This window comes from Scylla paramamosain, chromosome 12 (assembly GCF_035594125.1).
Source record: "Scylla paramamosain isolate STU-SP2022 chromosome 12, ASM3559412v1, whole genome shotgun sequence".
Lineage (NCBI taxonomy): Eukaryota > Metazoa > Arthropoda > Malacostraca > Decapoda > Portunidae > Scylla > Scylla paramamosain.
The window spans coordinates 12,940,700-12,964,879 of record NC_087162.1 but is presented as its reverse complement, the minus strand read 5'-3'; the positions used below and the strand labels follow the sequence as shown (position 1 = coordinate 12,964,879).

Below are 24,180 nucleotides of genomic sequence, written 5' to 3'. Positions count from 1 at the left end.
GAATTCATCTGGTCTGATCTATTAGTAAAGACAAGGCTTCTCACCCACCATTCACCACATCCTTGCCTGAAGAGAACAGTAAGTGCTTGCTCATTCTTAAGCAGGGTGTGAACCTCAACCTGCCTAGTCATTGACAAAGACATTACAGCTGAGCTGGCCAAGTGTGTGAGTGTGTTGCATCACAAACTATAGAGAATTGGAGGATAGGTCTGTATATATATATATATATATATATATATATATATATATATATATATATATATATATATATATATATATATATATATATATATATATGTGTGTGTGTGTGTGTGTATTTATATGGTACAGTTACCTAGCAAGTTTCTCTAGTTTCATTTAATTCACTTTTCCACAAGAAGCTTTTCTCACAGAACAGTTTCAATGCAAGAGCTAACATAACAACCCTGAGGACGCTTCAAACAATTCAAACAATGTTACTCTTTAGTGTATTTTATTTACATAATTTATTTTTTAACTTTGTCACTGTCTCCACTGGTCTCACAATCACTACCTGCATTGCTATCATATTCGCTGCCTTTATTTCCATCACACTTACTGTCTTCACTGCCATCACACTCACTGTCTTCACCATCACTATTGGAATCACTCTCAGAGTCAGGATATGACACTCTGGGTCGGTTTGGGTTTTTCATCAAGTCATCATTGTCAGAACCACTTAAGCTGTCTTTGCTGACTCTGATGTCTTGGGGAGCAACGCAAAGCTTGTCTCTCTCCTCCTCACACAGTTCTGAGAAGGCTGTGGGCCACATGTTGTTTGCCCTGATGTGTCGAATGTGGTCCTTCATCAGGATGCGTACAATTTCTGCCCGCACCTTGTTTCCCTCTGGTATGGGCTCTGTCACAACATAGTTGCCGCGCTTGATCCACACATGTTTACGAAATTTGTGGGGCATGGAGGCCAGAAACACCTCTCCCTCGGGTGTTGTCACCTGGAAAGACATGCAACACTTTCTCTCCAAGTACTTTATTCCTGAGCTGCTAAATTACGTGAATTTAAATGGTTAAGTCTAATTTGTAAAAGAAAGTTTACAATGATGATTATCATAAAATATTGTCAATAGGTACTCCATCACTCCTTTTGCTATCAGGAGTGTTTTTTGAAAGAATACGCTAAACTTTCTATAGATAACTTTATGAAATTCAAGGAAGAGCCACAGCCATCAAAGGATTAATAATTATGAAGAGCAATGGAGGCAAGACTGGTGATATATACCTGAAGATGACCTATTTCACTTTCTTTTAAGTCATAAAGAGCAATGGAAACAAGATTGGTGATGAATACCTGATGAAGACTATTTAACTTTTTTTCACAATCATGAACAGCAATGGATGCAAAGTTGGTAATGATAAACACATACCTGATGAAGATTATTCCCACATGGTTTCAAGACCCGGACAATGGACTGGTGTTCCTGAGGGAGGCTGAAGTCTTCGTACAGTTCCCGCTCCACATGCTTCTTCTTGGTGGTGACAGACATCCTGGATATGAGGGAAATCCATCTATCTATACACCAGGTTGACAAGCCCACACAGGCTGGCCTAGACAAAGTACTACCCAACTCATACACATATTATTCATGCTCTTAGCTCCATTGAAGTGTGAATGATGTATGTGTTGTGTGGAAGAGGGAAAAAAGAAAAAACAATACATACCAATGCTATAGCAAAGAAGGAAGAAATACAAGCTATTACAGGAAGCTGCATGGTGCAAGTTGCAGGTATATGGGAAATGAATAATACAAATTAGGAATTTCACATTTTCATTATGTATACAAATTATGTCCTACAAGTATCAATTAGTCCAAAAGGATTCTCCCTCTACTCACAATACTCATTTACTATTCTGAGTACCCATAAAAGTATGAAATAAGTGTTTCGAGCAATGGGAAATTTTCAATCTAGAGTAAAACATGGAGAGCTCTGTTGTTCTTGATCCTCGCAAATAATTCTGCATTCGTATTATAACCAACACCAAGACTGATTGATTGATCTTAAAAAAGAGAAGATGCTGTAACATCATGGTCATATGGCACTGACAACAAGATGCACTTTACAAGTGAAAAGAAGAGAGGCAGGATTGAGATGGCTTGGTCATGTTTTGAGGATGGAAGAAAATAACCCTTTGACAAAGGCATGGAGGAGTCAAGTGAAAGGAAGATTGAGAGGAAGACAGAGATTTAAATGGATGGATGGAATTGACAGACAGTGGGCAGTTGGGCCTGGACTAGGACTAGGCAGAAGATAGAAAGTACTGATAACAATATACAAGAATGGCCAACCCCTGACGATGAAGAAAAAGAAGAAAATAATTATATTTGACAGCAATATATTAGGTCTCTGTCCCCTTGCATAATAATCTTACACATAAGGACCCCAAGGGATGCAACTGAAATTAAGGGATAAGCAAAGAAATTAAAGAACTGAATTCATCAAAATCTAACCTAACCTACTCACAGCACTGATATTAATATATTAATGTTATCTCAATATTATAGCATTTCTGTTCCCCTAGATGAAAACCCTAGATATTTACCAGGATCCAAGTTTGTGGAGAGGGGAACAGGGAAAGATGAGGGCATGTCTCTAAAAGTAACATTACTAAATTTTTACAATAGGACCAAACTGCATTTTGAGTACAAAACTATATTTGTTATTTATTGTTATTTATTTATTTATTTTTTGTTATAGACGATTTTGAGCATTGAACACGTTAGAAATACTTCAATTTGCCTCTTCTCCCCTCATCCCCCTATGATTTTGGGGACTAGTCAACAAGCAGGGTTTATGGACAAGGACCACGATGATAACTTGAAAGAAGGCAATCCTAACCTGACATAACTTTAACCTGACCTAACCTATATGCATCACCTAACATATCTTCCCTATATCACAGAAACTATTAATTTGCGATGAGAACTTCAATTAAGTAAGTTTCTCATAACCCATAAACATAATCAAAAAACAATTCTTCTAAATGTGTAGTGTTATGGTCCTCTCCTAAAATAATACCGCAACCTTTATCCTGAGTTTCCTCGCCTAAACTACTGAAATCAATAAAATTTAAAAACATACTAATCTATTCTGTATCTTACAAATTCATTCAAGCTAGTTTTTAGACACACAGTCTGTCACATTAATTCGACATAAGCATTAGTTATTACCAGTGATACGGAATGCCTCTTTTGCTATATCTAAGCTATACCTACAACTTTCTTAAAAACAATTTTGCATAAGTCAAATTAAATAATTATGAAAAACGTGTTGCTTAAAAATGAAAAAAAAAAAAAAAAATTCTATACAAACCACTTTTTTTTTCTTCCTATGCTACTGAATCCACAAAGGTCAACTGTGGCATTGGACCAGCAAACTAAGCACTAAACTAACCACACCCATACCTCAGCAGCAGGTGTTCACACCGCGATGTGCTGATGACATGGAAATACTTGAAAATATAAGAGACTGAGAGAGTGAGGCAAAGACCACCTTGCCTTTCAGTCACGAACAACAACAATCTGATAAGTATTTTTCTGTTTTTGAATTTTATAGCATTACAGTATTATCTTATTATATAAATTTTTAGCAAGTGAATTTATACGTATGTTTTGTTACTTACTCATAAATACTATTGTCGTTAGTGGCTGTTATTATCTTTATCATCACTATTAGTAATATTGTGCTTGTACTAAAAAAAAGCACATTATATAATGCATATTTCTCCAGAAGATTATTTCTTGCATTTATTTATTTTTTATTAATGCAATAATTTTCATCGTTATTTTATTAAAATCATCATCACTATTATCAACATGGTGAATTAACGAAGAAAATAAACAAATAAAAGCATAATATACGTAAATAAAAATCACAATATTATTGATATACCATAAAATGAATTAATTTCTACATAAAAAAAAATAAAGAAATAAACAGGGAAAACATGTACACAAAAATACTATATATTATCAAAGCAAAGAAAGAAAACTATGGAAATAGTACCTATAAACCAACATACTAATGCGCCTTCCCCCTCAAATAAGCAATAAAATGCACACAAATAGACGAAAAACAAGAAGTATGAGTCATTACATAAGAAGAGATCGGTGCGCACTGCGCCTGTCGATAGTATTTTGTCTAGTTGCGTCATGGAGGAATACGCGAGGGAGCCGTGGTGAGTCTGCTTCTTTATTTACCTCCTTTACCTGTAAATCACCTTAACAATTGGCAGTGAAACACAGAAAATGTGGAGGTGGAGGTGGAGGGAAATGATGTTACCGGTGAGCTTAGGTTAATTTCAGATGAATTGGAAGTACAGGTGACCACATTTATTCTTTTATTTTTGTTATTTATACCTTCTGTGGGAGTAGATTAAGTTAACGAATGGGAGTGAAGCAGGTGAGGTGTTGGGAAGGAGATGTCTTGATTATCGGTGAATCACTGTTAAAGTTGTGAAAAGAACAGGTGACTCCAGTATTTTTGTATTTCAGATGTTATTTGCCCAAGTCTGCCGCGTTGTTTACTTCATCGGTACTGGTGTTTGGTTTTAATTTTTCATGATTGGTCGCAAGAGTAACAGCCATTCAGGTGAAAAATTGTGTTAATGAAGTATCAGATAGGTGTGTGTGTGTGTGTGTTTGAATGTCGTATTGCTCATGTGGAAATGTTTGGATGAGTTATAGCTAATGCAAGTGTGTGAGAAGCAGAGTTGCAGTCATTGGTAGAGTCAGGATGTAATAGTTTTTCTTCATTCACATTCATAGTTACATAACACAGTTTGCTAATGGAAGGCTGCCATTTTAATTTAATTCTTGGCAAACTTTCAAGATGATTTTATAGCGTATGGGGAGGGTTTGGACACACATGTACGAAGAGGTAATAGTGTGTTGATGAATATAGTAGTAAAATGGAACAATGGTGTATTAATATGAAATTATCAGGATGAGTTATAATGATTAATGCAGTGTAAGAATGTGAAGTGCATCTTGGCTGTTACTGGGAGTTTGTTTTCTCTCATTCACATTCATAATTACATAACACTGTGTTACTGAAAGGCTGACATTTACTTTTGATTTTACATATTTTTGGCAAGCTTCCAAGGTGATTTCTTGGCAGACATTGATAGTTTTGATACAGAAAGGCTGCAGTGATATAAGATTATAGTATTATAGTGGCAAATTTAGCAAGGGAATAAAACAATAGTATTGCTTTAACATGTGAACTATTCTAGTTATAACATGTAATGTAGTATAAGGTGCAAATTATTGGTCATTGGGTGTATCAGAGTGTTTACTTATTCTCATGGCTACATCAGGCAGTGTATCATTAACATGTGAAATAGCCTGAGTTATGATGCGTTGTGTAGGTAGTGTAAGGTGCCAATCAGCAGTCATTGGGTCCATCAGAATATTGTACTTATTCTCCATCACACTCACAGTTACACAAGAGAGCAGGTCAAAATGGAACTTTGCTCTCTCATCTTCAGATAGATGCCTCTGTCAGTATAGATATAATATTATTGTTTCCACTCAAGGTTGATACTTTTATTTCACACAGCATTCAGAGTGCAGAAAGTCGACCAGTACATATCATCTGGAAAGTAGGCAAATTAACTCCATATTACCTTAACTAGCCAGGCATGCATATGACTCTAGCTCCATCATTCCATTACTTTCTATCTCTCTTAGATCAACTTAAAACTCTCAGCTTCATCTTTAAACACTTATTTCCTGATGTTTTATTTATTTATATTTTTTACAGACATTTCAGTACAGTTTGTTATAAGTGTATATGGTACCTTTTTTTTTTTTAAGCATTTTAGTCAATAGTTTTTGTGACAAGTATTGTAACATACTTTTTAATTAATTAATTTACTTATTTTTATAGACACATATTAGTAAAGTAGTTGCTTGAGTACTGTACATTATTTGTGAGTCTCTACCATGGTAATATTTTGCTGATCTCACTTTGTCTTCTTATTGGGAGTGACATACAGGACAAGATGTTCTCTGAGGTGTAGAAAAATGGCAAAGGAAGAAAACATGTATTACTAATTTCTTTCTTGTGAAAGGGAAAACTTTTCAGCACCATGCATCTTCATTAATGTTCCCTTGAGTCAAGCAGTGCCTCCTTTGCAGCCCATGGCGCATTGTGGACGACTGTGGGGGTGCCTTCGCCATGGGGGTCATTGGTGGCGGGCTCTTCCAGGCAGTTAAAGGCTTTAGGAATGCTCCAAGTGTAAGTATTACTGTAATGTGTGTTAATGGTAAACTTGCTCCCTCTTGTCTGTGAACTGTTAGTGTTATTAAAGGCTTCAGGAATGTTTCAAGTATAAATATGATTAATGCCTCAGATGTGTGTGTTAGCTGTAATCTTGTTCCTTCATGTTATATGTATGTTACACATACACTGTTAAGTGTATGTCTGTTTAATTCTCTTCAGGAATGCCCCAACTGTAAGTACGACTCAGATGTGTGTGCCACCTATAAATTTGCTCCTTTGTGTATATGTACTGTGAAGAGTGTGTGTTTAATTACCTTATTGGTTTCAGCAGAAGAGGTGATGGCCTTAGGGAAGTGTTTGTGATATTTTAACAGCTATTAACCTTTATATCTCATGAGACCTAAAAATTGGCCCAACTGCCAAAACATGTAAGGCCAATATTTTGGCTCAGTCTGAATCTCCCGGTCTGTGCTGAGCTTGATGGTTGAGTTTTAGTTGAGTCAGTACGTCCCATGTCCAGCCCTACTACTGGCCTGTTGCTTCCAGCAGTTGGTGCAGCCTGCCAATCACAGGTCAGCTTTTTATTATGAGATAAAGTAAACATTGTGGGTACATTGCTTTGTCGGTGAGTGACTGCAGTGGTGGTATACTTATTATACGATCGTATTTCAATGATTTATAGTTGAAATAACTAATAATTATATGTCAACAAATACACTGAATGTCTCAGGGACCACATATCTATAGGTAACAGACAAAACAATGTTGATTTATGCCATTTATGTTTGCATCATAAGACAATATGTATTGTAAGGTTTCATTTGGTATACAGCTATCAATGTTTTGTTTAATATGGAGTGTATTTTTACATAAGCATAAAATGTGAGTGTATGGGCCATTGCATGTGCATCTTTTATGCCTAAATTCCAAACACATTGTTTGCAGTTTGTCCTGGAAATTATATATATATATATATATATATATATATATATATATATATATATATATATATATATATATATATATATATATATATATATATATATATATATATTTTGTGTGTGTGTGTGTGTTTGTGTGTGTGTGTGTGTGTGTGTGTGTGTGTGTGTGTGTGTGTGTGTGTGTGTGTGTGTGTGTGTGAAAATTTGTGTATCACCTAGCAGGAGCTACAAATATGCCTTTTGCTAAAGAATTTTAATGTGTGATCAGTTTTTTTTATTTTTCCCCCTTTGATATATCTCCAGATTCTTAGGATTTTGCGTGATTTTGGCATTTTTAGAAGATAGAATGATCACAATAGTCTTACATAATACAAATGCCCTTTTTATAAAGAGTGAATTATTTGACTGAATTTTGATTCCTTCTCATCATGCATCACTATATTCTTGTGATTTTTATGATCTTGTCATTATTAGAGAAAGAAAAGTATATGCATTGTAACTTGACATGAACAATGTGCTTGTTAAAAGTGAACACATGGATTAAGCTTGCAGGGGTGCATTTTCACCACCTTGTTGTCTGTGTTTTGGCCACTAATCACGTACTGCCACAGGATTTTCATCTAACCTAACTGCATAATGTGGTTCTTAAAAGTATTATTTGACTTCAAGAACACCGAGGAAGCTGAGGAAGTAAAGGACACGCTATACAGAATGAGGTGGAAAAGACAGATTCTGAAAAAGGAGATAAACAACTAGAAGGGAATCTCTAAAAAAGAATGAAGCATGCACACACTCACATGCACAAAAGAAAGGAAATAGAGACCAAGAAGGACAAAAGGGTGCTGTTGCAAAGGCTATACTCTGAAACATTATCTGATCTTATCTGAAGGGAATACACAGACTAAGTTTGCATGGAATTATTTTTACCCATTTGATGTGTGTGTTCCAGCCATTAACCATTGTTGCTGTCACTGGCAGGGCATCTCACGCCGCATGACTGGCAGTTTGGTGGCTGTGAAGCAGCGCGCCCCCATCGTTGGCGGACAGTTTGCCGTGTGGGGGGGACTCTTCTCTACCATAGATTGCTCACTGGTGTACCTGCGGAAGAAGGAGGACCCGTGGAACTCTATCATCTCAGGCGCGGCAACAGGTGGCATCTTGGCAGCAAGAAGTGAGTCCTTGAGACCTCCTGACTTCTTTCTTGTGTTGAATTAGTTTTTATGTGGAGCTTTTTTTTTATTCTATTATTTTTATTCTCTCTCTCTCTCTCTCTCTCTCTCTCTCTCTCTCTCTCTCTCTCTCTCTCTCTCTCTCTCTCTCTCTCTCTCTCTCTCTCTCTCTCTCTCTCTCTCTCTCTCTCTCTCTCTCTCTCTCTCTCTCTCTCTCTCTCTCTCTCCTATGATTGTTTCTTCCATACTTGTAGCTTGTTTCTTATTTTTTCCCCTTTCTTATTTTGATACCTTAGTGGTTTTCTATTGCATTTTTCTTGTAATTGCTCCTTCCTTTCTTTTCTGCAGCTACAAGAAAGTCCTTGAGACAGTCTGACTTGTTTCTTGGTTTGAATTAGTTTTTGGTCAACTTTGGCAACATTTTTTCCTTCATTTTACTTTTTCATACCTTACAATGGTTTTCCTTTGCACTTTTCCCATAATTGTTCTTTCCTTTTTCTTTTTTGATCATGGATATTTAGTTTTATTGTCAGTATTGAACATTATCTGTGATGGGAGTTCATGCTAGATGTCAGTTGCATTGTGTTGGGAGTTGATCTTATTAGAGTAACTTCCCTAACACAGTGTGTAGTGTCTATCAGACAGGACTGGCACCTTTGTTTCTTATCCTGTAAATCTGATTATTTTTACATGATCTAGAACATTAATAGTCTAATACTGTATTTATGTCTTGTAAAACAAATTCCTTAATGCTAATTTTATTCATATGTATCACTAGTTAGATGAAGATGGTTTTTTTTCCATAAGTGTAGGCCTATCAACCAGTTAATGCTCTGATACTGATGATGTTGATGGTTGCTGTGACGCAACTGATGATTATGTTTATGTTTGGCTGGGACCTTTGGCATGGTGGATAATTAAGGAAACTGTATGGATATCTGGCAGAAATACTCAACTAACAAACTTGTTTATGCAGGTGGCAGGGAGTGATCATAGCGCCGCCAGTGGCAGGAAAGCGAAACATTTCACTTGCACTGCTTGCCTGGTGCCAATTTCAAATATTTGTGATTTTTAAAATATTATTCTATTTATTTATTTTCCCTTGAAAAAAATTCTGGTTGCTTGAGAATTCCAAATAGTTAAATACCAGATAGCAGGGGTTATACTGTAGTTGGGTTGTGGGACTTAGAGGTTACCAGCTTTTTTACTTGAGATCTACAACTTAAATCCCTGTTACCTGAGCTTCTTGTAGTCAGTTGTCCCAAGATGTTTTTTTCAACTGTCCTCTTCTTGTGCAGTTGGCTGCTGTGTAATATGCGTTAAAAGGTTTTGAATACAGAATTAGGGAAAAAAGGACTGAGGAAACATTATAATTGAGAAAAAGAAGCAGCGCAGAACAGAAACAAGGACTGGATGACTCAAAAGGAATAAAAAGTAGAACAAAAATGGTTGAAAGAAGATACTGTATTATACAGATGATCCAAGTGAATAATTTTGTCTCTATCTTATTCCATTCCAGGTGGTGTTGCAGCGATGACGGGCAGTGCAGTGATTGGTGGCATGCTGCTCGCCATGATTGAGGGTGTTGGCATCCTACTGACACGCTTTACGTCTGACCAGTTCAAGCCACAGGCCCCTGGGGAGATGTCTGACCCCTCGGTGCTGGGGCCTTCAGTAGTTCTAAATCCTGAGGCAAACTATCAGTAGCCAGTTTAATTTTTGTTATTAGATATCAGCTTATTGTCCTGAAAGGAAAGTGGGCACACAGATTTTATGACATAATTTCTGAAACGTGTTTTGTATGATATTATGGTGTGCTGTTATATGTTTATCCCTAGAACCATTTATACAAGCATGCACTTCTATCAAATTTAAATGCTGAAAGAAACATAACTAATAATATTGCTCTGGTTTCATCAGAAACATTATCTTCACACAGTCAGTCAGGTAGGTCAGGGCACCAGGATAGCACCAAGTTCAAGCTCAGGGGTTGGAGGTGGATGCTCTTGTAGGTATGAACCAGCCATGAGCACAGCTTCCTTTCCTTGCCTTGCCCAGGGGTTGGAGGAGAACAGATCACTACTTTTTGTGTGTGTCAGGGGAGTACAGTGGATAGCCTGGGCTCTGCTAAAGAACCACAGTACGAGTGTTAGTCTGCAGCACGGACAGGTTACAAAATTGTGTTAAAGGTGAACATGACAAAACTAAAGAACATGATTTTTGATAGAAGTGTGTGGTGGCATATGTGAGTTTATAAGGAATTTGAATAGAGGAGAAGCAAACATACAAATCAATCCAGCTTTGTTCAGGAAAATACATCAGTTCAAGAAGTCTCTCCAATATAGAACTGTTCGGGCTTTATATATGTATGTTTATATTAGAAACTGGAGTATTGCATCAGAATCCTCAGCATCATTATTCTGTTAGGTATGCATCAGATGTGTTCCTGTAACAATGGTGTACCAAACAGTGAGGCCCCAGGATGGAAAACAAATGGAGCTGCTGAAGCAAACAAGCCACCCAGTGCACAACACATCTGCTTTCAGAACCACAGAAACACTAGATTGATGCTGTGTAGTCCATTGCTGTCTCATCTACAAGCACTCATTCAGTATCTGAGAGCTTGGGTGAAGAGAATATATTAGGATGTAACTTTTTAAACCTTCACATTTACAAGATGCAACACTCCCTGATTGCCTCGCTGGCTCACTTGAGGTGGGGACTGGTACCTCATGTACAGGATGAAGGACACCTGTATTAAAGGGGAAGAGGAGTACAAAGCCGACACTTTTTTCACTCGGCTCTAAATCCAATACAGGCGTTAAACATTACCAACCTCTCAGGGAATGTGATGATGCAACCGATCTCCCTTTGCAGCATCCCCTGAGGAGGATGACAATGTACAGTGTTAATTCTGTAAATATGAGTGTGTGAGGGAATGTATGGAAGAATTGTATGTATCATGCTCGCTCTGTAGCTGATGTGTATGCCATTAATATATCTACATAAGTCGTTTTTTACATCATGTTTTTTTTTTAGTTATCCTCTCTCTCTCTCTCTCTCTCTCTCTCTCTCTCTCTCTCTCTCTCTCTCTCTCTCTCTCTCTCTGGGCATGGGATTGTGTGTGTATGTGTGTGTTGAGGAATAATAACAATGGACATGTCTTAAGTGGCATGTGCTGGAAAAAATCAATATTGATCCAACTCGTATTAAAAAAGAAAAGTTCTGGATAACATTTTACTGTTTAGATTTCATCTCTGCAGATAAACCCATTCCTTGCCTTGCCTATTTGGTTTGGCCCATGTTACTGGATGGTAACACTCCAAGTGGTATGTTTGCCTTAACTTCTGATTTAGACCTGTATTCATAAACACTGCTCTTTCACCATGATTGTTTTCCAAGGCCACAAAAATAATTAATTGAGTTGTGAAGAGTTTCTCCAGTTAATAATGCAGAAATTTTGTTAATTTGTCACTAGAACCATGAAAACATCCTTAAAAACACATGTAGCCTCAACTAGAGCCTTTGAAAGTAGTCATGGTGCATCACAGAAGTGTTTCAGAATATGGTCCATAGTCCAGCATTTTCCAGGGCTCTCCTTAGGATCTTATACCATTTCTCAAATCTGTGTGCAGACAACATTCTACTTAGAAATATTCAGCATTTTTTTTATTTTATTTTTGTCTCATCTCATTGCATAAATGTGTTCTTATTACTGGATTGGCACATCTTTAACTTTCATATAACATTACTTATTTCTTATTGGGGTGGTGTGAGCAGTGTGTAGTCTCCTTACCTCAGACTTCAGTGCTGGGTGACGTCTCACAGTAGCATCTGATATACCTCACATTTGCAGCAACAGCTTTTCAGTTGTCAGTTGATTAATTCCATTTTCAGATTGAGAAACTTTTTCTGTATACAAGAAAATTTTTACACAAGGGAAATTACTATTATTAAAGTACCAGATTAAGGAATCAGTTTCAAGGGCTGCAAAAAAAAAAAAAAAATATGCTTTTAAAATTTTCATCTTACTTATTTATTTTTATTTATTAATTATTAATCTGTTTTACTTAATTTACCTTTTGTTGTTTATCTAGGTATTTACTTTGTGTGTGCTAAGAAGACTGGCCAAGGACAAAAACAGGTGAAAGATTAAAAAGAAAAAAAAAAAAAATGCTCAAAATAAAAACAAACAAGAACCAAGTGACTGCCAATGAAGTATGAAGTGTCATGATATTCCTCTCGAGAAGCTCAAACACAGTTCCACCCGAGTTTGGCAATCCACGGGTTAAGAGTGAAGATATTGGTAAACTCCTGCATTAGTAAGATGAACAGAATTGGGGCGAGAATACTAAGTTGTTGGCAAGACAATAATGTTATCATTATAATAAGTTGTGTAATGTAAAAATTTGGGGAAGGAAAATGGAGATATACTTTTAATCACTATCTGACAGAGGGAAAGTTAAGAGTATATATGAGGAGGATAGAGGCATATCTACAAAGTTTGATGAGATGGAACTTGGTCACTGAGCTGGCCAAAAGAGACAAAGTGAGAGTGTCAGAAGTTAGAAGGCATGTGGGATGCAGTGGAAAACGTGAGATCATAATGATATTAAAGAATGGCAATTATGGAAGTACAAAAAAGAGTAGGTGGTAGTGAGGAAGGGTAGATGAATGGACGATTGAAGCTGCAAGTAGGGTTGTTGCTGAAGAAGCGTGCATATGTAGAGGAAACAATATACACCGGGTGTTCGATATATGCGAATTCTATCATATGTCATTATCCTAAATGTGCCAAGTATTCTCGGTATGCGAGAAAAATTCCCTATTATGCGAGCAGCGGTGGTGGTGCGTCTGGTTGGTGCAGTAGAGTGGTCGATTCGCACTATAGCAGAGGTGTCAGACACGCGGCCCGTGGCACAACTGCTGCTCCAGTCTTCCAGTCGGCCTTTCTTATGTTTACATGATTAATTAATCCGGTCTTTCGTCTCTTAAGGTTATCACTTATAGTAATAAATCAGATCGCTCTCTGTCTTTGTACGTCAGACATATTTATCATATTTGGAACAATGTCCGTTTCGGCGCTTCGACTCCTTGCTGTACAGGTATTAAACATGAACGTAACGCGGTAGGCTCTTGCTTCACCCAGCCTTCGAGCACGAAAACTAGTCTTATTTTGTCCCTCGAGTCAGGTGGACTGTTGGAACGTTACATATATCCAATATCTCACATACATACTTATTTTGAATCTCTTCATGTAAAAAAAAAAAAAAAAAAACAGTTAATGAAGAACATCGTGTAGTGTAGGAAAAGTGGAAAATTGTATTTTTTGCTGCAGTGAATGGAAAACCAACCTGTTTGATTTGTAACCAAAATATAGCTGTGGGCAAGGAATATAACATTCGCAGGCATTACGCAAGTGCTCATGCTTCGAAGTATAATGAATATAGAGGAAAGTTGCGTGAAGGAAAAGTTAGGGAGTTAGAAAAGTCATTCAAAAAGCAGCAGACAGTGTTTAAAAGTGTTCAACAAGCCAGTGGTGCTGCAGTTTGGGCAAGTTATAGGGTTTCACAGAAAATAGCTGTATCATCGAAGCATTTTTCGAAGGGCAACTTTATAAAGAAATGTATGTTGTTGGCCGCGGAAGATATTTGCCCTGAAAAACGTCAAGCATTTGCAAACATAAGCCTCTTAAGAAAAAGTTTCAGATACAATCAATGAATTATCAGAAAATCTTAACAGTCCGCTCAAGGAAAAGTTGCTAAATTTGTAGCATTTTCTGTAGCAGTTGATGACAGTACATATGTAACTGACACAACACATCTTGCAGTTTATATACGTGGTGTAGATGAAAATATGCAGATAACTGAAGAATTTGTGGAACATGAACCAATGAAGAGAACAACAAAGGGGATGATAGATTTTTTAATTTGGTAGGTGCACTAGATAAAAATAGGTGTTGACTGGATGAAAACTGTGAGTCTGGCTACAGATGGAGCACCTCAAATGGTTGATAAAAAAGTTGGCGTGGCAACCAAGTTAAAGGAAAAACTACTAGCTGTGAACTCAGACCATCAACTTAACAGTGTTCATTGCATAATTCACAGAGAAGTGCTTTGCAGTAAGACATTAAAGATGGATCATATCATGGATGTTGTTATTAAAGCAGTGAACTTCATACGTGCACGAGGTCTAAATCACAAACAGTTCAACAGTTTATTAGAGGAAATTCACACTCACGGGTGAACTCTGCCATATCACACTGATGTTCGCTGGTTAAGCTCAGGAGTCATGCTGGAGCGCTTTTATGAATTGAAAAGTGGAATACAGAGTTTTATGCATGAGAAAGAAAGGGATGTGCGGGAACTGAGAGACAAAGAATGGGTTCAAGATCTAGTTTTCTTGGTTGATATGACAGAACACTTGCATTACCTAAATAGAAGGCTTCAAGGTCGCAATAAATTGGTGACAGATTTACATGACTATTCGTGCCTTTGAGCTGAAGCTTAAACTTTTCGAACGCCAACAAGCAACAAGTAATACTGCATACTTTTCAACTCTGAAGTCCCTGCAAGACGCACCTGAGTTTCTTGGTGATATCAACACCGAAAAATACTGCAACAAGATTTCCAAGTTAGTGAGCGAGTTCTGAGAAAGATGTGCAGACTTTTAAAAGCCTTGAGCACGATTTTTCTGTTTTCTGCAACCCTTTCTCTGTTTGTGCTGATGAGGTACCTGAACAGTTTCAGTTAGAACTAATTTGAGTTCCAGTGTAATTCTGTGTTGAAGGATAAGTTCTCAACTGTTGATATTGAAACGTTTTATCAGTATGTTGGGCCAACATATCCCTGAATTAAATATTTGGCCTCAAAGATTATGTCAGTGTTCGGCAGTACCTGTGTCTGCGAGCAACTCTTTCCTGTGATGAACTTGAATAAGTCTTGACTCAGGTCTCAACTGATGTTGTTGAAAAGAGAAAATGTCAAGTGCAGAAAAAGGATGGGCGTTTCTGAGAGTTTGGGGTAGTGAGTGAAAAGGAGCTGCGAGTAACAGTCCATTAGTGATGTATATTACAAAGGATAGATATGAAAGAAATGATGTTTTGAGTGGCAAGTTGCCTGATGAGATACGGTTTCTGTCTAGGGTTTCATGTTACAGTGGATGCTAAGAAAAATAGGGAGAGGAATGCATAGTTTTTATTTAATAATTATTGATGGCTTGCAGTGAATGCAGAGAGAAGGTCCTGTATGGGTATAGTCGTAATGACAGCACTATGTGGGGCTGAAGCACAACATTAGAGTAGAAGGGGAGATTGAATATCAAAATGAGGGATATGAAAAACGTGTGGATTAATGTATGAATTGATTGAGAAATAAGAATATTGCAAAGGAAAGGTATTTGAAATCGGCTGATGGAGCAGAGTAGGGAATGTTTAGGTGGTTTGGGTATGTGATGTACAGAGAATGAAAAGAAGTTTTATGGTGAAGAAATAACTGAATCTGATGTAAGATGCATGAAACTGAGGGTAGGACCACGAATGAGGTGGATGAAATGTGATGAGTGTTATAAGCAGCAGGAACGCTTCCAGATAATTGTTTGTGTATGATAAGATTGGATATAGTATTGAATTCTTGCATGCAACACAGTGTCAAGGGCCCAATTATCATTTGTTGTTACTATGAATTCGAGGCTACAGGTACGACAAGTATGATGTCATGAACGGTCAGTGAATGAATCATAAAAGCGCAGAGAGGGCGCCTGGGGATCAGTGCGTCCGAGCGTCCTCGTACCTTTCCTGCGTTAATGATTCAGACGGCTGTTACTCGCCGCTGCCTTCGATTCGTAACACGTCTTAGTTCATTACTCTGTTGACCTCTACTTACGTATTGTCAGCTTCGTGTCAACTTTTGATTCTTAGCGTCGGCGAGAAAAATACCAGCCTATTCACGAGTTACGAACGTAGCAGTATGGGTGCGGCTGCGGTTTTTCTGAGCTGCCTGTCGATGGTGCTGATGGCCCGCCAGTGTCAGGCTGCTACAGGGTTAGGACAGGCTACAGTACATCCAGGTAAGGTAGGATGAAATTGCAGGAATACATGTTGATTTCTTGCTTACTACTAAAATGTCACGTCAGCCATCTGCTGAACTAGCGTAGCAGCAAGGACACTTAGGAAGACGGTCCACTCAATGTTAAATTTTTGCTCTCCCTGCGACGATGGCGTTTTCAGCGGCCAGAGGGAAATATTACTCGCTCGCCTAAGTTTTCCAATATCCGCACCATTTAAGAGCAACATTTTCTTGAGTTATCACCCCCACTAGCTTCAGTGTTTAAAATTCGGCTACAGAAGTAATAGATTTATGCATTATGTTCAAGTTTGATATGACTGAGAGGAATACTTACCGGTAATTCCAAGTAACCATAACTGTAAGTACCAACAACCTATCTAATCTCTCTACATGTGCCCCTTTCAAGTGAATAAATTCCACGACACACACTCTAGTCTGTTGTACCACATTTTAAGGCAAAGCCACTGATGTTAATGTCAAGAACTCTGTATACTAGGATTTTAACAAACCAGTACTACAATTCTTTATTTCTTCACGACCACTAATTACTCTCTTTGCTTACCCATGTAAGTGATTTTTAAGACACCTACCTCACATCTCTCACTTCTTTCTATGGTATACTTTCATAGTATATCATATACTGTATAATGAATAGTTTATTCTTTGTACAGTAGCTACCTACGTAGTAATTAAGCTTTAATGAGCTCTCCGAGCCGTACGTTAGGACTGGTAAAATGCACTGGTAACTTGTATACTTTTAATTTTTATTGAGAATGAAAGATTACTTTTCATTACATTGTTTGGTTCCCAAAGGCACTCTATCCTATTCCTATTCTTCTGTTTTATTTTCATGGTCTGGGCTCATTTTTTTTCCTATACGTATAAATACTGTATATTCCTAATACATTTTATGCCTTCGTTCTCGATTCTAATTTCGTTGTTTGGTATAAAGTTGTTGAACACTTTTGTTGTCTTCATATTCATCCTCAATCCTATTTTTGTATCTCTGTGTAACTGTAAAATCATCAGAAGCTGATCTGTGGATTTCCATGACAACAAATGTCATGATGTCATCCCTAAATTAAAGGCAGGACTGTGAATATTGTATTTGCTTCGTGTAATTTCATAATTTATACTTGACATAGTATTCAAATAATGTTATATAAATCACGGAGAAAACGCGATCATTGCTTGTTTGCTTAATAATTACCAGGCTGAATCACAAGGTTGGGTCATGGGTCATAAGTAATAACATTTGGGCTTTGGACAAAATGGAGTCAGCATTCCTAGGCTCACCTGGCTGGTCATGTCAGGAAGTCGTACCTTGGTCTAAATCTAATACCTAGTATAAGATGTTAATCTTAATATTGAAACATGCTGCCAAGATATTAATGCAGAGTGGACCTGAATGTTAGGCATGATGGGTGTGCTAACACATAGTGGCAGGTAATTCCACATTGCAGCCACCTTCACACCACACTTCGGTACATGAAAATTTATGACCTGGATTCAAAGAATGACCATGAATAGCTCGATCACAATGTCATGTAACCATTAAGCTGATACATAACCTATCATCTGGAAAGCCCAGTACAAGATCAGTGACACAGACCTCAGAAACATAATGAATTCATCACACAAAGTAAGGAGGAACTTCCGAGTCTACAAAACAGTTACCTCTCCTCTCAGTATCCTTAGGAAAGCGAAGAAAGGACAAATCCTTATTCCACATGGAATTATTTGAACAGTACATTGCTGAACATGACCGAATACCCATTTTAGCATCGTATATGCGAATAAAAAGCTGCGTGAATGAACACACCGCATTTCTCCCCACGTTCTTCAGTGCGACGGCTGCAGTGTTTTATTCCTCTGTGGCCGCTTGGCGGTGCTGCATTCGCGCTGCGACCAGCTTGCCGATCGTCGTGGAACACCCTCCTAGAGTTCTAGTATACAGAGCCCTTGTAATATATATGGTCCTTGGTAGCACCCAGATATAATCAGGGAAATGTGTCACATATAGCGCGGCGCCGTAGTGGGCAGGTCGTGCAATTTTCAGAGATAATAATCCCGAGTTAAGTGTATCTGATGTTTGCACACAAATATGTATAGCGGAGCGGCATAGAGGGGCATTTCCGCTGTTCAGTCTGAGCGGCTACTTGTTTGCACGCAAGGAAAGTTTTGCGTGTGAGACCGAACGCTGGAACAAACGTGGCCCCTATTGCAGAAGCGCCTCTTTATGACCATCCAATATTTTGAAAAGGTTTGCTCTCTCACCACGACTATTTACAAAGGCCACAAAGATGATTAGTCGGGTTCTCAAGAGTTTTTCTCCTTTTAGTAATATTGTAGTAATATTGTAAATCTGCTACCTGAACCATAAAAAAACATCCTTAAAAACCCGTCTAACTTCAAATAGCGCCTTTTAAAAGTAGTGGAGGTGTGGCGCAAAAGTGTTTAAAAGCATGGTCATGTATGGCCAGGTGCAGAGTGGAAGCGCACGTGGTTACCTCATGCCTGTTATCTCAACACTTAGAGACTCATATATGGCCTTCCTGATATTCAGTCACTACCCACAATCTTTTCATGATTGTGACATTTAAACTGTATCGGAAGTGTTATCCTTGTATTATTAATTTGGTAACCCCAGGATAAATTCTTCCATGATGTTTTGTCTGATGTTTTATGTACTACATTCTAGTTTGATTTTAATATTTAATGTATATTCCTTATTTGGGTTCATTTGTATTTTGTATTATTTGATAAGTATTGTCTAGTTAAGCTGAGTCTCTCGCAATGAGCTCTTCCGTAACTTAATCCTTGTCTTTCTAAGTTTTTAATGTGCTACTTTTCAGTTTGATTTTGATGCGCTACAGTCTTTTAATTGTGTTCGTTTTGGAGTTCATTTGCATTTTTAATATTTTACGTATTGTATAATTAAGCTGAGAATCTTATAATGAGCTGTCCCATATCTTTTGCCTTTTAAGTTTTAATGTATCTGGTGAACTACAGTATCTTATTTGCTCATATCGGATTTGATTTGAATTTGTTATCATTTCATGTATTGTTTAAATAAAGTTATTTATATTACTAACAATGTGGTTAGTTAACTAAACTAAACTAAACTAAACTAAACTAAACAATGAAGCGTCAACCAATTCAATTTCTCTTTGGACAGATCACTCCGACAAGTGTTGGGTCGAGAAGCAGCAGAAAGCCTACGCCATCGGGGAGAAGTGGATGGGCGAATACTGCATTGAATACACGTGCCAGAAGAGTAGCACAGGCCTCGCCTTAAGTTGGAATACGTGAGTGCTTTACTGCTTTACTAGAGACGATTGCATACACCTCACTGTCCTTCAGTTCACTCCTCCCCTACTTTCACGTCCGTATTCTTAAACGTTTTTCTTCTCATTTCATGTACTTTAAACATAGTTTCTTTTTAAATTACCAGCGTTTTCAGGGGTGTTTTTTTTTTTTTTTTTTTTTTGTGATTCAGACTTAAGAACTTCTCCGTGTCGTCCTTTGCTTCTTGTAATGAGTATTTTGGTAGAATAGGTGAGGCGAGTCCACACCTGCCGTCATGAAAGGGCCTCTCAGTAAACAAATCATTATAGCTTATCATGAATCGTGCTCCGTCGCATAAGACAAGTCACTTATCAACACATTGCATTCTAGTCCTGACTTTTTTTTTTTTTCTCCCATCTCGAATCCTGGATGGTGACTGAAGGATCCATGAGTAAAGCATGCGCACAATCATCTTGCTGGCGCCGTGGTGTTTACTTACTGACTCGCCTCTTGTCCAGGAGTACCACAACATGTCATATGGGACTGCCAGCGACATTGTGTTCACTTACTGACTTGCCTCTTGTCCTGCGCCGCCACAATAAGGCCATAAGGGTGCTGCCTTCGTCGTGGAGTTCACTTACTGACTTCGTTCTTGCCCCGCGCCTCCATATCAATTAAGACTGATGGTGTTGCCGGTGCCTTGGAGTCCTCCAAATGTATATTATTATGTACTTTACTGCTTACAAAAAAGGAAAAAAAAACAAATATTTTCCATCTTCGAGAATTATGCACACAAGTGTTTGCGAAAGGCAAGTAGCAATCCTGAAATAGTAATTTTATGAAATACCGTAAAGCGAAAGCACTAATGACATGAGACGCGCATCTTACATGCAGCAGCGGTATTGCGCCTGCTATCACTCAATGTACGATACTCGTGTCAAGACGGCGTGGTATCCTATGTGGAATAAGCTCGGCCTGTGTATGCCGTATCCTGAGACATTTCCGGGCCGCACCACGACTACTTTCAAAAGGCTTTAGTTTAAGTTACACGGACTTTTAATGGTATTTTTTATGGTTCTAGTGACAGATGAACAAGGTTTCTACATTATTAACAGGGTAAGCATTCTTGAGAACCAGGATAATCGTCTCTGTGACCTTTGAAAATAGTCGTGGTGAGAGCAAAACGATTCAGAATGCGGGCTCTTCGTGTGTGCTGTGTGCCGTATGGAGGTGAATCGGGCCACTCCACCTCCGCCAGATTCAACACAGGGTGAAAATGTAAAGAGTCGTGTTGCGTGTTCTTGGTCCTATTTTCCTTCTCCTTCCGAGAAGAGAAACACTGGGCATTTACGGAGAGAGTTACACAGAGTTACATAGAAAAACAGGCCACAACAGACCTTGAGGTCCTCACGAGGTGACCTGACCTAGGACTATTAAAGTGATAATAGAAGAAAAGGACAGGAAAGCAGAAGGCTCTCTCTCCACCTTCCACTCCCTCCGGCATAAGCCGTACAGGAAAAAACAGGTCGGAAAGAAATACCTTACTGGGTTAGAGAAGGAAAAAAAAAAAAAGGAAATTTTATAGGAAAGAAAGAAAATAGTTGAAATGAGGTGCCCCCATTTCCTGAGGGCAAGGAAGTTAATCACTATCAAACATACGCTGTTAGCCGCAGATTGCAGGCAAGATATTTATCAAGACGACGTTTAAAAGTCTCTACGGTGTTGCAGTCTATCACGTCTCGAGGAAGCTCACTCCAAAGATTTACTACTCGATGAAAAAAAAAACTATTTTTTGATTCGTGAGAGTTGAAGGATTTCCCAACAATTTTGCAACCGTTTCCTCGCGTGTAATTTGAAATATCGTGAAATACTTACTGCAGTCCATGTTATCAATGCCTTTGATGATTTTAAACACCTGTATTAAGTCACCTCTTAGTCTTCTTTGTGTTAATGGGAATAGATTTAATTCTTTACGACGCTCTTTGTATGATTGGTTTCTTAGGCTTGCTATTATTTTTGTTACTCCACGCTGAACTTTCTAATTTATCAATGTCTTTCTGGCAGTAGGGGCACCATGTTTGAACGCAATCTTCCAAAAGGGGACGGACTAAAGAGTTATACAGTGAGGATTGTATCCTTACATTTATATTCAAAAGATCTGCTGATTAAGCCAATTATTTTATTTGCTTTCTTTACGACTTCTGAACATTGTTGGCTAGGTTTTAAGCTACTCGGTATTGTCACTCCTAAATCAATTTCGTTGCTAACACTTTTAAATTGGGTACCATTTAAAATATACTTTGCTTTCTCATTTTTATACCCTATGTGAAGCACTTCGCACTTATCTGCATTAAAACTCATCTGCCAGGTTTGCCCCCACTCAGTCAATTTCTCTCTCTCTCTCTCTCTCTCTCTCTCTCTCTCTCTCTCTCTCTCTCTCTCTCTCTCTCTCTCTCTCTCTCTCTCTCTCTATATATATATATATATATATATATTGTTATGCATAGTGAGTTGTAATGAAAGCGAGAAATAGAAAAAACAGAAGAAAGAAAGAGATGAATATGGAAGGGGATCGAAGAGAGAGAGAAACCACGAGTGACGTATCTCTTGTGTGAATGAGCCAACCTAGGCCGGTATGCAGAAAACTTCATAAAAGCTCCTCTTAAAGCTACTCATAACTTGCAAATTCTCCTCATAGTTATGCAGAGTAACTCATGAGGCAACTACTAGCTATATGAGCTGAGTGACTTATGAGCTACTCCTAAGAAGGCGCTATGCTATGTAACAGCGCTAACGTCTGGTTAAAAACACTCCTATCACGATAACAAGGATATGGTGTTATGTTGTTATCACTTTAAAGTGAAATATAGAAATTTTGTTAATGGAATAATTGCAGAAATGATACCACTAACCGGTAACATGGACATATATGTAATGCTTTTCGATGGATCTTTTAAGAAACGGTTGGAAATGCATTAGAATTATATCTAATATAAGTAAAATAAATTTGTCTAATGAGTTTCAAACAATCATCTGACCGTTTTAAGCTTGATTATTGAAGTTATCTATTTATCACTGTTGTCATCTTCAACGACAATCAGCTGGCGCCAACTTTTGACTGCGCACCATGGGGGTGGATGCATCCACTGTGTCACTGATGACCCTGCTGGTGATCTGTTGTAAGGGTCTCAAGACAGTCATCTGCCTTGCACTGCTGCATCTTGCCTGTTGTGAGGTACCGCAAAGTGATGATCACTTGCATCTCAGGGGAGATGGCCTTGTTCCTTACATCTGGTCCTTTCAGTCTTTCTTGCACCAGATCAGTCACAAAGATGATTTCAGCACGGTCCATCCGATACCACTTCACCAGTTCATGGTCATCCAGCTCATTCAGGACGTCCATCCGCTCATGAAATTTACGTCGCTGTCGCTGGTGGTGGCGGTGCGGTTCGTCTATAGCGGCCATGTTTACTGTTAGGATGGAATCTTAAGGAGCACACGAGCTGCTCTACCACCTCAGGAGGAGTTTTAGCAGAAAGACTCGTCTTTAGGATTTAAGATGCTATCTTAAGGATTTAAGACTCGAATTCCGCCATTTTGATGACTTAAGACGATCACATAACGTTAAAATAGTAAGTACGACTGTAGAGCGGGGATCGGTACAGAAACTTCCAGACAGGTGCCGTGAGTTTATTTGCGGGCGCTGTTCACAGGCGCAGTTAGATTCCTCAGATACGGTCACAGCAAGTATACAACAACAGAGGCCTGCCAACAACCAATTAAATAAATACGAAATCCTACATGAATTTAGCGGACACATCACAAGTTATAATATAAACATGGTCTGGAAATGCTGTACTAATCCAACTCCTTAGAAAATCATGTTTCTATCATATATCACCAACAAGGTACATTCACAATAAGTACTTAACAAGATCACCCAATTACTTTTAACTGTAATCACATACACTTACATGTTCATCAAAGTTGATACTAAATAAATACATCATAATCACAATACTATCATAATCACAATACCATCATAATACAAAGTGTTTACCCAAACTCCAGGTGGTGCTTAAATCACAATAAAGGAAAACCATTGCAGGCGTGTGTGTGTGGTGTGTGGTGTCCAGTCAGCCGAATGACCGAGACCGTGGCAGTACCCAACGAGGTGTAAACCGCATTACTGGAACCTACCTCGAACTTCTAATGGTGTACTCCTACACGACCCCTGGTCCCAGCCATGAGACACAGTCAATACCATCAGCTTCCAGAGGGACTTAGAAACCATGACAATCACTAATTTAGGACAATCAAATTTCAGGTGACCAGTATTTTTACAATAATGACACAGGTGCTGCATACTATACCTGGGAATGCTGTGTGGCACGCTCCCAGTCTGTCTCATTTGGGAGCTGGGTGGTTGAGAGCTTCCAGCTCAAGTCTTCTCATCTT

At 38.3% G+C, this 24,180-nt stretch overlaps 2 protein-coding genes across 2 annotated transcripts; one reads left to right on the top strand and one right to left on the bottom strand.

Annotated features, from left to right (window-relative positions):
- Window positions 1-458: 458 nt before the first annotated feature.
- On the bottom strand, window positions 459-3,561 carry LOC135105692 (probable RNA-binding protein EIF1AD). Its single transcript, XM_064014078.1, has 3 exons — window positions 3,438-3,561; window positions 1,401-1,521; window positions 459-971 (listed from the first exon to the last, which is right to left on the bottom strand). Exons 2-3 carry the CDS (start codon window positions 1,518-1,520, stop codon window positions 486-488), a joined length of 606 nt encoding a protein of 201 aa, XP_063870148.1. The 5' UTR covers window position 1,521; window positions 3,438-3,561; the 3' UTR covers window positions 459-485.
- A 568-nt stretch (window positions 3,562-4,129) lies between these two features.
- On the top strand, window positions 4,130-11,388 carry LOC135105691 (mitochondrial import inner membrane translocase subunit Tim17-B-like). Its single transcript, XM_064014077.1, has 4 exons — window positions 4,130-4,210; window positions 6,174-6,273; window positions 8,178-8,370; window positions 9,888-11,388. Exons 1-4 carry the CDS (start codon window positions 4,185-4,187, stop codon window positions 10,073-10,075), a joined length of 507 nt encoding a protein of 168 aa, XP_063870147.1. The 5' UTR covers window positions 4,130-4,184; the 3' UTR covers window positions 10,076-11,388.
- The last annotated feature ends 12,792 nt before the right edge of the window (window positions 11,389-24,180 follow it).

Bases quoted from the DNA above. Each gene is read 5' to 3' on its own strand.
- LOC135105692 (XM_064014078.1), bottom strand. From the start codon at position 1,520: ATGTCTGTCACCACCAAGAAGAAGCATGTGGAGCGGGAACTGTACGAA. The intron at 972-1,400 runs GTATGTGTTTAT...ATGTCTTTCCAG, and splicing joins GTGGGAATAATCTTCATCAG to GTGACAACACCCGAGGGAGA.
- LOC135105691 (XM_064014077.1), top strand. From the start codon at position 4,185: ATGGAGGAATACGCGAGGGAGCCGTG. The intron at 4,211-6,173 runs GTGAGTCTGCTT...CCTCCTTTGCAG, and splicing joins GAATACGCGAGGGAGCCGTG to CCCATGGCGCATTGTGGACG. The intron at 6,274-8,177 runs GTAAGTATTACT...TGTCACTGGCAG, and splicing joins GCTTTAGGAATGCTCCAAGT to GGCATCTCACGCCGCATGAC.